Raw genomic sequence first — 16,674 nt, forward strand, 5'->3', positions numbered from 1 at the left:
CTTAAGTTATATTTGGTTTTACCTATAAAACTGGAGAACATAAGATCTTAGTTATTTGAAATTTATTTTGGGTCCAAAAATTCTAATTCCCGAACACAGAATGTTTTTTAAACTGTAATTTTATCATCTTGCAGCTGCTATAAGAGCAATAGAGAAGGGATAATTTTTAATTTATGAAGCTCGCTGCAACACCATCCTAAATTGTCATAAAAAAAAAGACATATGACCCTTCAAGAATAGCATAGCTTTTAGTAAAATAGTTAATTGATTACTAATTTTAAACATTCAACAAATAGAATGGTACTTTTTTTTTCTGGTTTATTATGTAGTATAGTCAGAACACTGATTTCTTCCTCTCTCACCCCTAATTCTTAGGGAATTGAGAATATTTTACTTAAGGAAATCTTTTCTGACATTTATAACAGCAGTGAGAGTCAGTGTGAAAGCAATGAATAGAAAGCTGATTTTTGAGTCCAAAAGACCAGAGTCTAATTCTTGCCGCTGACAGATTCTGGCTGTATGACCAAGGCAAGTCACTTTATCCCTCCCTACCCTGGGTACTTCCACATGTCAAATTCTGTAAGTTCAGTATGAGCTGCTGGTCCATAATGATGTTGGGAGCCTCCAAACCAGAAGTTTCTTTTATCAAGGAAATCACAGGTCTGGACCAGGACATAACTGGAGGAGGAAATCATAAGCAAACACTCCACTTGTCTACATGTAATTGTTATTGGGATTTACAGTTCAGTTACCTAGAAATTATGTGTTGAATTTATTGTAAGTTGAAGCATTTTTTCACTTTGAATAATTCTAAATTTTCTTTGTTTTTAATTTATTTTTCAGTTACTTTTTTCAGTTTTCCATATAAGTGCCATGTTTGTATCTAGACAAAGAGAAAGCTTCTCTAGCCCTGTGATCAGATGTTTTTTCTTGGTGTGTTTTGCTTCAGACACTGAGGTTTCATCCTGTAATAGTACCTTCAGTTAACTCACATGTTTAATTTATTTTAAATTTTATTAAGGTTATTTGTACATTATTTTGACTGCTGTACAATAAGCGAGAGCCAGAGTGATATAGAACAGATGTTTAGCTTTGAATTCAGGAGAAGCAAAGTTCTAGTTCCAACTGTGTCCTCAGCAGTCCTCCCAAGATTCTCAGTTGTATAATTATATTAATAGTTAATAAAATTTTCTCATTGTGTTTCCCGCTAATAGTGAAATTTCAGGTCTGGAAAGAAACAGTTTATCAGCTTATGTACATCTTCCCTCTTCACTCCCCCATGTACTATTCTATCTGGTAATAAACAATAATAATAATAAATATAATAAACAAAAACCTTTTATTTCATGACAGGCTACTACTATCTAGTATTCTTTAGCTAAATTTTATATTGCTTTTACCAAGTTTTGAAATAGAAGAACATTAGGGCTCTTTTCTAGAAAGAGAAGTTTCTTATATTGTAAGTAAGGTGACAAATATTTGACATTTAGAATGTAAGAAATGTGTAGACCTGTGAAAACATTATTGAATAAACATTCCAGATGGTAAAAGGCAATTTTAAAATAATTTGTTTTAATGTGTTTGGAATATAGCATAAGCTATGCAAGACAATTTATTTGAAAAAGAAAGCGCATAACAATTAAAGTGAAAATGCCATGACAGATTAGTATTTAAGAAATATTGTATGAGAAATAACTTTTAGTTTGAGAGTTTAATTTTCAGCTTTTTTCTCATGAGTTAAAAAAAAAAATACCATAAACTTTTAAAACTGTAACTGACTTAATAATACCATTGTATTTACTCATGCATTCTCTCCATTTTTAATCACTATTTTAGAGGCAAGGCTAGTCTAACCAAGTTTTACAAATGATAGAAGAATGAATAAAGGTTTTGAGATTATTTGCTTAGAAGTAGGGTTAGTCCAACATTCTTTCAATTTGCTTTAATTTCTTTTCATTCTTGATTTATTGAATATGCTAGAAATGAACATACCTCTTGAACATTGAGGTGGTTGGGTATTTCATTAAATTAGGAGAAGGAATGGAAGAAAAAGAGAGAAAAAAATTGGAACACAACATTTTGCCATTCTCTCTCATTCATTAAGTTAATTCCAAAGTTCTTCAAAGGAATTTTGGGAGTGTCCTTGTCTTCTTTTGATCTTCATGTGACCACCTTAAATTCCCATTATTATTTGCTAGCTCAAAGAGATATAAATATTTTTATACATCCTTATGGTTCATTTTGCATAGGACTAATTTCTCCCTTCTTAACACATCCTTTCATTCACCCTTCTCCCCTTTCCTTTCCTTTTTTCCCCCCATTGATTGAGGAAAGTGGCATTATTTATTATTTATGAAACTGTGAATCTCCATTACATACAGCTTGCTTTATCTTTTTACATGCAAATAAGTTCAACTTATAACTTCTAGACCTATTCTGATTATGTTTCCTTCTGGCCTATATTTTAGCCTCTTCTATGCATTTAAAAGACATGCTTTAAGGATCCTTTTTCTTTTGTTTGGGCTTTGTTTGTTTTTTTTTTTTTTTCTCACACTATTGCTTGTCTTCTTATCCCTCCTCACCCTATCCTTGAAAAGAAAAAAAAATTCTTATAACAAATATTCAATTGAGCAAAACAAATGGCCACATTAGGCATGCATGAAAAGATGTCTCATTCAGCACCTTGAATCTATCACCTTTTTGTAAGGAAGTGAGTAGCATGCATCATCACTAGTCTTCTATAAGTGACTGAACTTTTCTTTGAAGAATAAATTCTTAAAAGAATGATGAGGGAAAAAAAAGTTTTGGGATGCTATCTAGATATATTCTAGAAGAATGAAAAAGGATTTGATATAGAGGAAATGAATGCTGAACATTCAGGAACTCTGGACTTGAATTCTATCTCAGATGCTCGCCAGTTGTGTGACCCTAAACAAGTCATTTTAATTTTAAGTTAATCCAGTTTCTAGATCTATAAAATAGATGCTATTTTGGGGGAAGGGGAATGAAATAGACTCTGATCTGAAGGAGCTTAGGTTTGGGATGAGGGCAGGAGGACACTATATATACAAATTAGGGGAACTTGTTCTCTACTAGGAAAACTGAAGAGGGAGAATACATTAACCATTTAGGTTCTTGAGCACTGGGGGCGGGTAAGGTAGAGAGGGGTGATGCTCAGATCTGAGTGGGACTGGATCCAACGCTGCAATGGTTCTACTTGTATATTACTGAAACACTAGAGAATCAGAGCATGTCCTGCTTGTTCACAAATCTATTGGAAAATGGACAACTGAAAAAGTCATCTTCTGGTTAAAGCCACTGGGCCCTTGGGCCTCTCTTTATAAAGAAAGATTTTTATCTGCAAGAGTTAATGGCAGATTGCTTTTAATATTGACAGATGAAGACTTTTCAGAATCTTTATATAACATAGAAAAGCCATAATAATGGAACTGGAGTGTGTCAGAACTTTTAAGAGTAAAGTCTCCTACTAATCCATTATTGGTGAAATTGTAAATGGGTGCAGCCATTCTGGAGAGCAATTTGGAACTCTGCCCAAAGAGTTTTTAAACTGTGCATACCCTTTGATCCAACAGTGTTTCTACTGGGCTTATATCCCAAAGAGATATTAAAGGAGGGAAAGGGACCCACATGTGCAAAAATGCTTGTGTCAGCCTTTTTTGTAATGACAAGAAACTGGAAACTAAGTGTCTGCCCATCAGTTGGAGAATAAATGATAGTATATAAATGTTATGGAATGTTATTGTTCTGTAAGAAATGACCAACAGGATGATTTCAGAGAGACCTGGAGAGACTTACGTGAACTGATGCTGAGTGAAATGAGGAGAATCAGGAAACTGTTGTACACAGCAACAAGAAGATTATACGATGATCAATTGTGATGGACATGGCTCTTTTCAACAAGATGATTCAGACCAGTTCCGATTGTTCAGTGATGAAGAGAGCCATCTACATCCAGAGAGAGGACCATGGGAACAGTGTGGTTCACAACATAGCATTTTCACTCTTTTTGTTGTTGTTTTCTTGCATTTTTTTTCATTTTTTTTTTCTGGTTTGATTTGATTTTTCTTGTGCTGCAAGATAACATAAATATGTATGCATATATTGAATTTAACATATATTTCTAACATGTTTAACATATATTGGACTACTTGTCATCTAGGAAAGGTGGGAAGAGGAAAGGGGGCAAATTGAGATCTAAGATTTTGCAAGGATGAAGAAATTAAAAAAAAACAAAAAACAAAAAAACTTGAAACAAGAAAAAAAAAAGTAAAGTCCCCAAAGAATCTTTGGGTAATACAAAGCTGTTGGAGTCCAGAGGTCTGGGACTCCAATCTGAAATTTGTGCTGCCTCGAGAACAGGGAAATAGTACAGGCAGTTCCCCTGACAAACATGAGACCCGAAACATTATGAGGTTGCTGTAGCCCATGTTCAGGTCAAACAGTCACAGTGTCCTGAAATATTATGTTCCGAGAACTGGCTCTGTTATCAGGAAGTGAGCTCTGAGACTTTCCTGACTGACTCACATCAGCATAAAGTACTTCCTCAGGTTTGGCATGCAGGACTGGGGATAAAAAGAGGGAGCTGGAAAAGAGGGGAGGCAGGTGAGGATGTAGCTGTGAATGAATGCGCCATAATAAAGAGCATCTTGATTTCGTCTCTTCTAGCTTGTAACTCTCATTGGTGAACACGCTGGTCCTATCCAGATAAGCACTGAAGACCATGGGAAGGTAAGATGCTGCTGCCCCCAGGCATAGCACCTGGCATAAAGCTGTCAACCCAGGAAAGTCATTCCTGTTGTATGCCCTGAAGAACTCCCCAAGACTCAATATGTTGTATCTGTACTTGATTATGCAGAAACTTTCTTACCTTTTATCCATACAATGTGCCCTGTGTTAAAAAAAAAAAAAAAAAAAAAAAAAAAAAAGAATATCATCACAAAATTTGAAAACTTTTTGTTTTATTTTTTATTCTTTTTATTATTAAAGCTTTTTATTTTCAAAACATATTGCATGGATAATTTTCAACATTCACCCTTGCAAAATCTTGTGTTCCAAATTTTCCCCTCTTTCCCCACCACTCCCTCCCCCCCTAGATAGCAAATAATCCAATATATGTTTAAGTTGTACAATTCTTCTACATATATATGTCTATAATTACAATGTTGTTCAAGAAAAATCAGATCAAAAAGGGAAAAAATAAGAAAACAAAATGCAAGTAAACAACAACAAAAAGAGTTAAAATACTATGTTGTGATCCACACTTAGTTCCCACAGTCCTCTCTTTGAGTACAGATGGCTCTCTTCATTACAAGACCATAGAAACTGGCCTGAATCATCTCACTATTGAAAAGAGCCATGTCCATCAGAAATGCTCATCATATAATCTTGCTATTGCCATGTACAATGATCTCCTGGTTCTGCTCACTTCACTTAGCATCAGTTCACGTAAGTCTCTCCAGGTCTCTCAGAAATCATCCAGTTGATCAATTCTTATAGAGCAATAATATTGTATAACATTCATATATTATAAAAGTTTGAAATTTTTAAAGAGCCCATTTGGAAGTAATGGAAAGAATTCCTTGTTAAATATTCTTTCTTCCATGTCAATTAATTTCTGAATTTGGGATTAACAGAATGTACTACTGGACCTCATGGTTTCTTATTAATGCCATGTTGCTCTCTGCTCTGGAGTTATTTTCCTTTTGGAGGATTTGGTCAAGGAATGACTTAATTTGTTTCTTATATAATGTTAAGCCATTTTTTGAAAGTATCAACATAGGGACTTTGGTCATTTTTTGGCCTATTATTCCTCAATTTATTTGCAGTTGTTTATTTTACTGGGTACTTTAATCCAATTATCAAAATTGATCTTATGGTCAAAGAATTACAGACTAGAAACCCAATTGTTGTATTACTCTGAGTTCAGCTGGCCTCCATGCTTTGAAATGTAATCAGTGGAAGCTTCAGTGGGAGTGAGGGCAAAGGAGATGTCCAGTTTTCTATAAATCATAAAAGGAGCTGCTTTAAAAAAAAAAAAAAAAACTACACAAAATTTTTCTTGGCATGGGCCGTCATTCCCAAACTAGGACTGGCTTATTCAGATTGTAATATAGCGATACTTTCCATATACTATATCCAACTCACAAAGGTGCTGTAAGGCTCAATGAGATAATGGCCATGAATGACTGTTAGAACTCCTCAAAGAAGATGGGACATACAGTAGCATATCATAGCAACGGTTGTGTGTATTTGCTTCTTGACAGGCCTTCTGAAGTCTAGGTTGATAGAGCTGGTGACAGAATCTTGTTTAGAGTGCTGATGATAGGAAAAAATTCTACTAGCAGGACCTCGTCTTCCAGTTCTCAGTAAGCGACCTTTTAGTCAGGTGTGGCAACTACCAGTTGCAGATCAGAAGGGCACTATGGAAGATGTTGTCTTTTGGTGAAACCAACCAATCAACTGAATTTCACTTGGCTTAGTGCCAGGACAATAAATATATTGTTGCAGAGTGGATTGGCATGTCATGTCATGCAAGTTAACATGTACCAAGAGGAACTTGTATGTATTTCACCTTGACCAACACAAGCACCGTATGAAAATAAACTTCAGATTAATCAATAATTTAGATACATCGGTGACAAAAAATTGAGGAGCAAATAAGAAATTAACTTTTGAATATATGAAAATGGGAAGAGCTTGTGACCAAACAAGGAATAGATAGGGTCACAGAAGATAAAACTGACAAAACCAATGCTGCTAAAAGTTGAAAGGAAATGAATTGTATATATATAAAACAAACAAAAAAAAAAACTTTGCAACAAATTTCTCTGATAAAGTTTTCTTTTCCAAAATATACTTAAAGTATGTATACAGTGAGAAATACAACCTATTATAAAACATTGAAGAAATGCTCCAAATAGCAATTAGAGAAATGAAGATTAAAGCAACCCTAGGTTTCCACCTTATACCCATCAGATTTGCTGGGCTAACAAAAAAGGAAAATGACAAATATTGGACACAATCAGGCATGTAGTATTGATGGAGTTATGAATTGGTCCAATCATTTTATTACTTTAGGACAGGGGTTCTCAAACTACAGCCCGTGGGCCAGATGCGGCCAGCTAGGATGTTTATGAGGCCAGCCAGGTTATGGCAAATGGGCTGAGGGGCTGAGACAGAATGTGAGTTTTTGTCTTTACTATGGTCCGGCCCTCCAACAGTTTGAGGGACAGTGAACTGGCCCCTATTTAAAAAGTTTGAGGACCACTGATTTAGGATCTTTAGAACTACCTCAAGTTGAGGATCTATATGTTTTCAATGGTCTTTAAATGGACTAATTCAAGCAAAGTCTAGTTGTTCTCTGGTCTGAGCTATGTGAATTCCTGACTTGAATTTTGAGTATTGAGCAATATTTTATGTGATCTTGCTCCAGATAGAGTTTCAGTTGACTGCTACTAAACTAAAGCACTGTCAGGCAACTGAAAACTCTGCTAACTCAATAACAATGGCAGGCTCCCCTGTAGTCTATTATTCCTGACCTGGATGTTCTACTGCATGCTCAGAATGAACTAGAGGAACTCCATTCCTAAAGTCAGAGCTACATAATAGCTATTGGCTTTTGAATGTGTTCCTATCTCAGTAAACAGCCTAAAACCAAATTGAAAGTCTATACAACTGTTATGCTGACATCATTGTTGTGTGTTTTTAAACCTGAATGATATTTCATTTCAACAGAATTGCTTCCATTTGAGTTGTCTTGGGGAAGATTTGAAGATCACCTGGCAAGATAAAGTACAAGACACTAAGATCATTTCTTGAGCTAAACTGCCATTCAAACTCTACTGAAGTGAGTGCAAATCTGATGGGTTGACCACATTGTTTAAAAGCCCAAAATATATTTGCCTAAAAGATAGTTATGGAGAGTTCACACAAGATTTGTGTTCACATGGAGGTCACAAAAAGTGATACAAGAAAAGCCTTCAAGTCTCTCTGAAGAACTTTGGGATCAACTGAGGCATAGGAGACACTGTCATAGGACTGCCCAGCATAGTGGTCTACTTCAAAATAAAGCAGAATTGCAGTAACTCAAAAAAAAAATTGAGATGACAAAAAAATTTAGACACCTATATTCCAAATTTTCATGGGACTATTTGTGCTTGATCATGGGAATTATTTGGGCCTTCCAAGCTGATCAGCCTTAGTTGGATATGCTGTACCTTGAATCCAACATTGTGATGTCATTTTGGTCCTTTTCAAAACTGAAGGACAAAAGCCAACCTACCAGAGCCTGTGACAACTCTTCATCCTGGAACATCACTCCTAGGTACAGGTCCCTTCCCCAGTCAACCTTGGATTTATGACCTAGAACTGAGTAGTGGGCAAGAGTCTTCAGTTAACATCTCTTCCTCTATCCTGACACAAGTATATTCATCTCTTTGCTAGATTTGGGATCTTTTCTTGATCTAGTCTTTTTCCTGATCTAGAATGTTTCATGTGACTATTTCTGATTAGATCTAGTCTTAGTGTTCACTAACTTGGGTTGCAAAAATGAGTGACTCAGTTTGATGTGTTCTCTATGTGCTTGAAGAAGTTGTAGCTTAGAGCAAAGCTTCTTAAACTGTCAAATTATGACTTGTTATCAGAAAATATTTAATTTGTATGCCTATATCCCAATGTTTCATAAAAACTTCTTAGGTGAAAAGGGGTCAAAAGAGGAAAAATGTTTAAGAAGCTCTGGTATGGAGGCAGAGCCAGTATGATAGAGAGAAGCCAGAAAGTGTCTTGAGCACTCCTCATTTTCCCTCAGAAACCACCAAATTAAATCTCTAAGCAGATTCTGTAGTGACAGAATTCATAAAAATTCTGAATGAAGCAATTTTCCAGCTTAAGATAATATAGAAGGACTTCAAGAAAATTCTGTTTCGATTGGGTGAAGGGGGAGAATAGCCCATTGGGTGTGGTGCTGAGAATCTAGTTGGAGGCTCTTAGCAACAGCAAAGATCAGCAGTGAAGGCCCTTCCATCCTGGCTCAGCCTCAGTGTAAAAAGCAAATTGCCTGCCCTTGAACTACTACAGAACAGGTCCAGGCCAATCCAGCATAGTGGGAAAGCTGCTAGCACTTCCAGCCCCAGTTTGTAAACTAGTAAGAGGCCCCTCCCTATTCCCCTGCAAAAGAAACTTGGAACAGTGTACCCTATTCCCTAAGGCAGAGCTTAACTTTTTAAAATGAGCAAAAAACCAAAAAGAGTTCTGACCACTGAAAGCTTCTATGGACCAGAGGAGATCAGACCACAAACTCAAAAGAGGAGAGCAATGGCAAAAATGCCTTCCTGTGAAGCCTCAAAGGGAATATGAATTGGTCTCAAGTCCAAAACATTCTCTTGGAAGACTTCAAAAAGGATTTTCAAAATCAAATAAGAGAGGTGGGGGAAAAATTGATTTAAGAAATGAGAACTTGCAGGAGAATCATGGGGAAAAGTTAATAGCTTGGAAAAGGAAGCCCAAAAATATATTGAGGAAAACAACTCCTTAAAAAAATAGATTTGACAAAATGTGTGTGTGTGTGTGTGTGTGTGTGTGTGTGTGTGTGTGTGTGTGTGTGTGTCTGGACCTGCTCGCTGGAGGATTTTGGTACCAGCCCTAATCTTGATCATGGATGAGGAGTGACGGGGTAGAACTCACGAAGATGATCAAAACAGTTTATTCAAAATTCTTTCAGCCTTATATACCCTAATACCCTAACATAATTATAGCACACTGCATGTGCTCCATATACTGCACATGCAGACCATATAAACAATTTGCTATTATGTGCAGATGTCTTTGTGCCACTTAGTATAACTCTGCTTTAAATACAACTCAGGTTGTCATGCCTCCTGACTTCTCAGGAAAGCTGAGAACCCCAGGGGTATATATGCTTTGTGTGTATGTATAATATTTATATTTATATACATATATATATATATATATGTATATATACATATATATATGTTTATATATTTCATTGTATATATGTATTAAAAAAAACAGAGGAATGGGGAAGTTAAATGGGGTAAACTACATTACATAAAGAGGTGCAAAAGACTGATTGCAAAAGAGGGAAAGAAGGGAGACGATGAGCATTGTTTTGAACCTTAAACTCATTGGATTTAGCTTAAAGAGGGAATTATACACATACCTCATTGGTTATAGAAATTTATCTCACTATATAGAGAAGTAGGAAAAGAAAAGGAAAAAAGGAAGGCTAATAGAACGGAGGACAGAAGTAGAAGGGGAAAGGGATAAAAAGGAGGGACTGATAGAAGGAATGGCAAATTAAGGAAGATGGGGGTCAGAAAAAACATATGAGAAGGGGAATGATGAAAAGAGGGGAAAAATATAAACAAGGGAAATTAGGATGGAGAGAAATACAAAGTTAATAACCATCACATGACTGTGAATGGGATGAACTCTCCCATAAAACAGAAGCAGATGGTAGAACGAATTAAAAGCCAGAATCTTACATTATGTTGTTTACAAGAAACACATCTGAAATAGAGAGATACATACAGAGTAAAGATAAAGTAAAAGTAAAAGGCTGAAGTAAAAAACAAACAAAAAAAGCATGGGTAATGATCCTGATCTCAGACAAAGTAAAAGTTAAAATAGATATAATTAAGAGATAAGAAATGAAAACTACCTCTTGCTAAAGAGTACCAGAGATAATGAAGTACTATCAATACTAAACATATATATACCAAATGATATAGCCATCTAAATTTTTAGAGGAGAAGTTAAGTGAGTTGTAGGAAGAAATAAAGCAAAATTATACTAATGGGGATCTCAATCTCACACTCTCAGAACTAGATAAATCTAACCACAAAATAAACAAAAAAGTTAAAGAGATAAATATTATTTTAGAACAGTCAGGTATGATAGGCCTCTGGAGAAAACTGAATGGGAATAAAAAGGAATATACTTTTTTTCAGCAGCACATGACAGCTACACAAAAATTGACCATTAAGGCATAAAAAACCTCACAATCAAATACAGACAAGCAGAAATATTAAATGTATCCTTTTCAGGTTATGATACAATAAAAATTATGTGTAAAAAGGGCCATGGAAAAATGGACCAAAAATTAATTGGAAGCTAAACTAATCCTAAAGAATGGATGGATAAAATAACAAATCATGCAAATAATCAAAATTTCATAATGAGACAACAGAGGATGCAGCCAAAGCAGTTCTTAGGGGAAATTTTATATCTCTAGATATTTTCATGTGAATAAAATAAAGAGGAGATCAGTGAATTGCATATGCAACTTAAAAAGCTAGGAAAAAAAATTAAAACCCCCTAATTAAATACCAAATTAGAAATTCTGAAAATCAAAGAAAAGATTAATAAAATTGAAAGTAAGAAAACTTTTGAACTAAGTAAAACTAAGAGTTAGTTATTTTTAAAAACTCAACAAAATAAATAAATCTTTGGTTAATTTGATTAGAAAAGGAAAAGAAAAAACCGAATTACCAGTATCAAAAATTAAAAATCAAAATCTGTGTTTACCACAAATGAAGAGGAAATTAAAACAATTTTTTTGCCCAACTGTATGCCAACTCTAGAGAGTTGGAACTCTGAAGAAGTATATTTGAAACAAGGATACTTACAAAAGGTGTTAACTCAGTGGAATTGATGAGATGATGATTTTCTAGGATATACATACTTAGTACTTAGCATGGTAATGTAATGGTTCTCTAGTTCACATATATTCAGTATGCTGTAATATAATGTAATAGGATATTTAAGTGCCAAGAGGACTGGAAATGAGACATTCCATCTTTGACCATCCTCCTAGTGGCTCTCCTGCCTCCTGCACTCCTCCACTAAGATCAAGATTGGGTCAGACTGTGACAGACACAGATTGTAAAGGAGACAGACTATGAAGGAGACAATACTCTAGACTCTATTCTTGACCATTCTCGTGGTATCTATCCTGCTGAGACAAAGACCTGTCCAAAGAACCTCCAGAAAGCTAGCCTGAACATTACAACCAACAAATCTGAAAAATCTAATTGAAATGAATGAATATTTACAGAAATATAAATTACCTAAAATACTTAAATAGCCCCATTTTAGAAAAAGAAATTGAACAAGCCATCAATGAGTTCTCTAAGAAAAAAGCTCCAGGGCCAGATGAATGTACAAGTTAATTCTACTAAAAGGTAAATTAATTAATAATTAAATTAATAATTAAAATTAAATTAGATTAATATTTAATGTGATAAAATATATAAAGTAGATGAAATAATAAGTAGAGTCCTACCAAATTCCTTTTATGACAGATATGGTGCTGATATCAAAATAAGGAAGATCAAAAACAGAGAAAGAAAATTACAGACCACTTTCTTTACTGAATAGTGATGCAAAAAATCTTAAATAAAATATTAGCAAAGAAATTATAGCAATTTATCAGCAGAATAATACACTATGATCAAGTGGAATTTAGACCAGGAATGTGGAACTAGTTCAATATCAGGAAAGGCATGAGCATAAGTGATCACATTATTAACAATATTAACAAAAATCATATGATTACTTTAATAGATAAAGAAATTTTTTTTTTACAAAATACAGAGTTCATTCCTAATAAAAACACTAGAAAGCATGGGAATAAGTGGAGTTTTCCTTTAAAAGATAAGTAGCATCTTTCTAAAACCATCAGCAAGCATTATGTGTAATGGGAATAAGTAAGAAGCATTTCCACTAAAATAGTAGTGAAACAAGAATGCCTATTATAACCACAATATTCGATATTGTACTAGAAATGTTAGCTTTAGCAATAAGAGAAAAAAAAAGTAATTTGAAAAAATAGAGTAAGCAATGAAGAAACAAAAGTATCACTCTTTGCAGATTATATGATGGCATATTTAGAGAATTTCTAGAGAATTAGCTAAAAAACTGCTTAAAACAATAACTTTAGCAAAGTTAAGATATAAAATTATCCCACATAAATCATCAGGATTTCTATATATTACCAACAAAACCCAGTAGTAAGAGATAGGTAGAAAGAGAAATTCCATTTAAAATAACCATAGACAATATAAAATTTTTTAAAAGTCTGCCTGCCAAGACAAATTCAGAAACTTTTATGAACACAGTTACAAAACACTTTTCACACAAATAAAGTCAGATCTAAAAACTGAAAAATATCAATTCTTCATGGGTAGGCTGAGCTAATAAAATGACAATTATACCTAAATTAATCTACTTATTCAGTGCATACCAATTTAACTGCCAAAAAAAAATTTTTGTATGTATAGGGTACAAAATTTGAGTTCATTGTTATGATAGATTAAAATTTGTATCTAGTAAGACATTTTGTTTTCTTGTATATTTTTGCCCAATTATCCAATCCCCATCCTAAGGCATGTATAAATTAAATAAAATGTAATATTGGCATCTCAAAAAAAGAGTACAGAATGTATGAAATATTCAGAATCTGCCAAAACACACATATACACAAACTATATAAAAATACAGTTCTACAAAAATACAGAGCTAGACAACTGGAGAAATGTTAATGGCTCATGGGGAGATTATGCCAATATGTCAACATTCCTTAAATAAGTTTGTTTATTCAATATCATACCCCACCAAAGGATTATTTTAAAGAGCTATAAAAATAATTCATCTGGAAGAGCAAAAAGTCAGGAATCTCAAATGAGATAATGAAAAATGACAGAAGAAAAGGGAATCTATCAGTGCTAATTTTCAAATACTATATATGTTCACTTGACCAACATTTTTACTTTTTAATCAGTACCAAATATGATTTCTTTATATAGTCATTAATTTATAGTACATATTATACTATACTTAATATAATATATATTATATAGTATGTAAAAGTGTACTATATATACAGATATATACTATCATATACAACATAAAATAATACATATTATATTAGACAACATAATATATGATATAATATAGCATAATCAACAATATAATTATTTAGTAACAATCACATAAAAAATTGGTACTGGCTTGGTACTAATTATATACTATATATATATATAATTAAATATAATATACATGATAATATAATCAATAATTATGTAAACATTTAGTACTGGCTAAAAAATAGAAATGTTGATCAAGTGAACACATTAGGTAAATAGCAACATATATATAATAGCAAATAAATAAAGCTAAAGATCCTTTATATCAGGATTCGAACTCACTATTTCTCAAAAACTTCAGGGGAAAATAAACAGAGCCAAGAAATAAGCAGCATTTTTATAAAAATGAACAAAAAAATTTCAGTAAAAATGTATATTTAGAAATATTGATGTAAAGACTAATTTAAAGGTAGATATATTCATCTTGGTAGAAATAAAACCCAGTATAATAGTGAGTCATATTTATATAGAATGTTGATAGCAAAGTATCTTTTTTAAACAGACCAATTATTTTGAAATATATTTGTAAAGATATTTTTAAAAACAAACTATCAGACCCCAGAATCCTTATACTTTTATGCTTTTTGACAGAGAAATAGTAAAGCCAAGAGATAAGTGAGGGTTTTTTGTTTATTTATTTTTATTGTTTTATTTTTTAAATTTATTTTATTTGAAAAAGAAATTACAAAACAAAAGAGAACATTGTCACATGCCCAGCAGAACATCAGGGAGGATTTAAAATATATAACAACAAATTATCAAGTCCAGAAAGCATATATATATATATATATATATAAATATGATGGAGAGTAAATAGGTCTTTATGAACTCTTTCTGATGTCCCTCAGGTCAACACCAGATCAAGCCTCTGAACTGATTTTGGAGTGACAGAACCCATAAAAATTTGGAGTGTAATAAATTTTCAGCAGAAGATATGTTGGAAAAACTTCAGAAAAGGTCTGTTTCAATTTGGCAGGGGGTTGGGGGAGAGAGGCAACTGATTATAAGCATTGCATAGGGACCCAAGATGGTGTGTTGGGGTATGAAGGGGCATCTTCTTTGGGAGGCTCTTAACCAAAATACAACAGTGTTGGCTACTCTGTCCAGGTTACAATCAAAAGATCAGTTATTAAGACAACCCCCCCAAAAAAATACAAAAGGCAAATAGTGAGCCTCTAAACCCCAGAATAAGGCAGGACTTGGCCATGCCTACCTAGCACCAGAAATCAGCAATATAAAGCTGCCAGAGCCTGTAGAGAAAGTTCGGCACAATCTCACTTCTGCTCTAAGAGCAGACCTCAACCTTTTAAAAACAAATGAACAAAAAAGCAAAAAGAACTCTTACCATTAGGTAGCTTTTATGGAGAAAGAATACAAACCTTAAACCCTGAGGATCCCAAAGGGAAATCATGTCTAGATAAAGCCCCAAAGGTTGATATGAGTTGATTCCCATTTTACAAGGCTCTCTTGGAAGAATTCAAAAGGAGAGTTAAAAGAAAAATGGGGAAAGGAAATGAAAATTTTGTAAGAGAATTTGTAAAAGGAAACACAGAAATTATCTGAAGGAAACTTTTAAAATTTAGTGAAATGGAAAAAGCACATAACATTTTACAAAATAAATTTGACAAAAGAGAAGAAATATATAACTCTTTATAAAACAGATTTGGAAAAGAAACCAATTTGTTGAAAACAGAATTTGTAAAATGGAAAAAAAAAATCCAATGAACAAAACACCTCATTTAAAAGTTCAATTGGCCAAATGCAAAAGAAAAAAATACACACACACATATATAATTATATATATGTAAAACAAATTTTACTTCCTCGTATATGAGGCTTTGTTCACATTTAAACACGTTTAAACGTAAAATTTTTTAAAATTGATCTTTCAAATTGATTCTTATATGTTACATTGTCTGTTAAATTCTGCAAGCTCTCCCTTTGGAGCTACTGATTGCCAGGGCCATACATACCAATCTTCCATGGATACACATGAAGACGAGCTGATGTTAAGGTACCAAACGGCCTTTCTTTATTGGTAATCTCAGCAGGGGATAGCAGGAAGCAAGAGCAAGTGTAACTCTCTGAGTCTCTCTGAATCTCTTTACATTTCTACTTCTCTCCGCATCCTTCTTGCTTATAGATTCAAAGCTGGTTATTTATATTTACTCTCCTCTGGGATTACTCCGTGCCTAACCCACTCAGCACTGCGTAGGTGGATCAGCAGAAGGGAGACACCCAGAGTTAGTGCTGTGCCCTAAGAAAAGATCTAGCAAGAGAACACACCCCTCGCCTTCTCAAGGAAACACCTGTAACACACAACTTCCTGCCTTGGAGGCCAAGCCCCTTTTTACCTCCTGGGTCCACCCTACCAGCTGACATGGCATACATGGCAATCCTCAGAAGGAAAGTCCCTAAACATATCCTAAAAAGTTCGGGTTTGGTTGATAGAAAGTCCTGAAAAATCTGCAAGTTCACTGAATATCTTATTTTTTTTCTCATTGAAAATTACAGATAATTTTACTAGATATGACATTTTTGGCCACAGACCTAGTTCTTTTGATTGTCAGTAGATATGATTCCAGGACCTATAGTCTTGTATTGTAGCTGCTGATAAGTCTTATACAATTCTAACTATAGCTCCAGAATATTTAAATTGTTTTTTTCTTGTTTCTTGCGAAAATTTTCTCTTTGATTTGGGGGTTTCAAA

The 16,674-nt window shown here is 33.8% G+C and overlaps 1 protein-coding gene and 1 pseudogene across 2 annotated transcripts in view; one reads left to right on the forward strand and one right to left on the reverse strand.

Moving 5' to 3' along the window:
* Window positions 1-16,213, reverse strand: part of LOC141545872 (putative 2-ketogluconate reductase) — a 69,526-nt gene extending 53,313 nt beyond the window's left edge. The window contains exons 1-3 of one of the 2 annotated variants that reach the window (XM_074273214.1): window positions 15,938-16,213; window positions 4,889-4,909; window positions 3,817-4,091 (exon numbers count right to left, since the gene is read on the reverse strand). Coding sequence is in view for 1 of the 2 variants with exons in the window: in XM_074273208.1 (XP_074129309.1) it covers window positions 15,938-15,958 (21 nt within the window). In the remaining variant the exon portion in view is untranslated. The remainder of the gene's footprint in view (window positions 1-3,816; window positions 4,092-4,888; window positions 4,910-15,937) is intronic. The other variant, XM_074273208.1, reaches the window with a different exon arrangement.
* LOC141545895 (bifunctional apoptosis regulator pseudogene) lies at window positions 3,208-5,988 on the forward strand (annotated as a pseudogene).
* Window positions 16,214-16,674: the final 461 nt, after the last annotated feature.

Source organism: Sminthopsis crassicaudata, chromosome 1 (genome assembly GCF_048593235.1).
Source record: "Sminthopsis crassicaudata isolate SCR6 chromosome 1, ASM4859323v1, whole genome shotgun sequence".
In the NCBI taxonomy this organism is placed as follows: Eukaryota; Metazoa; Chordata; class Mammalia; order Dasyuromorphia; family Dasyuridae; genus Sminthopsis; species Sminthopsis crassicaudata.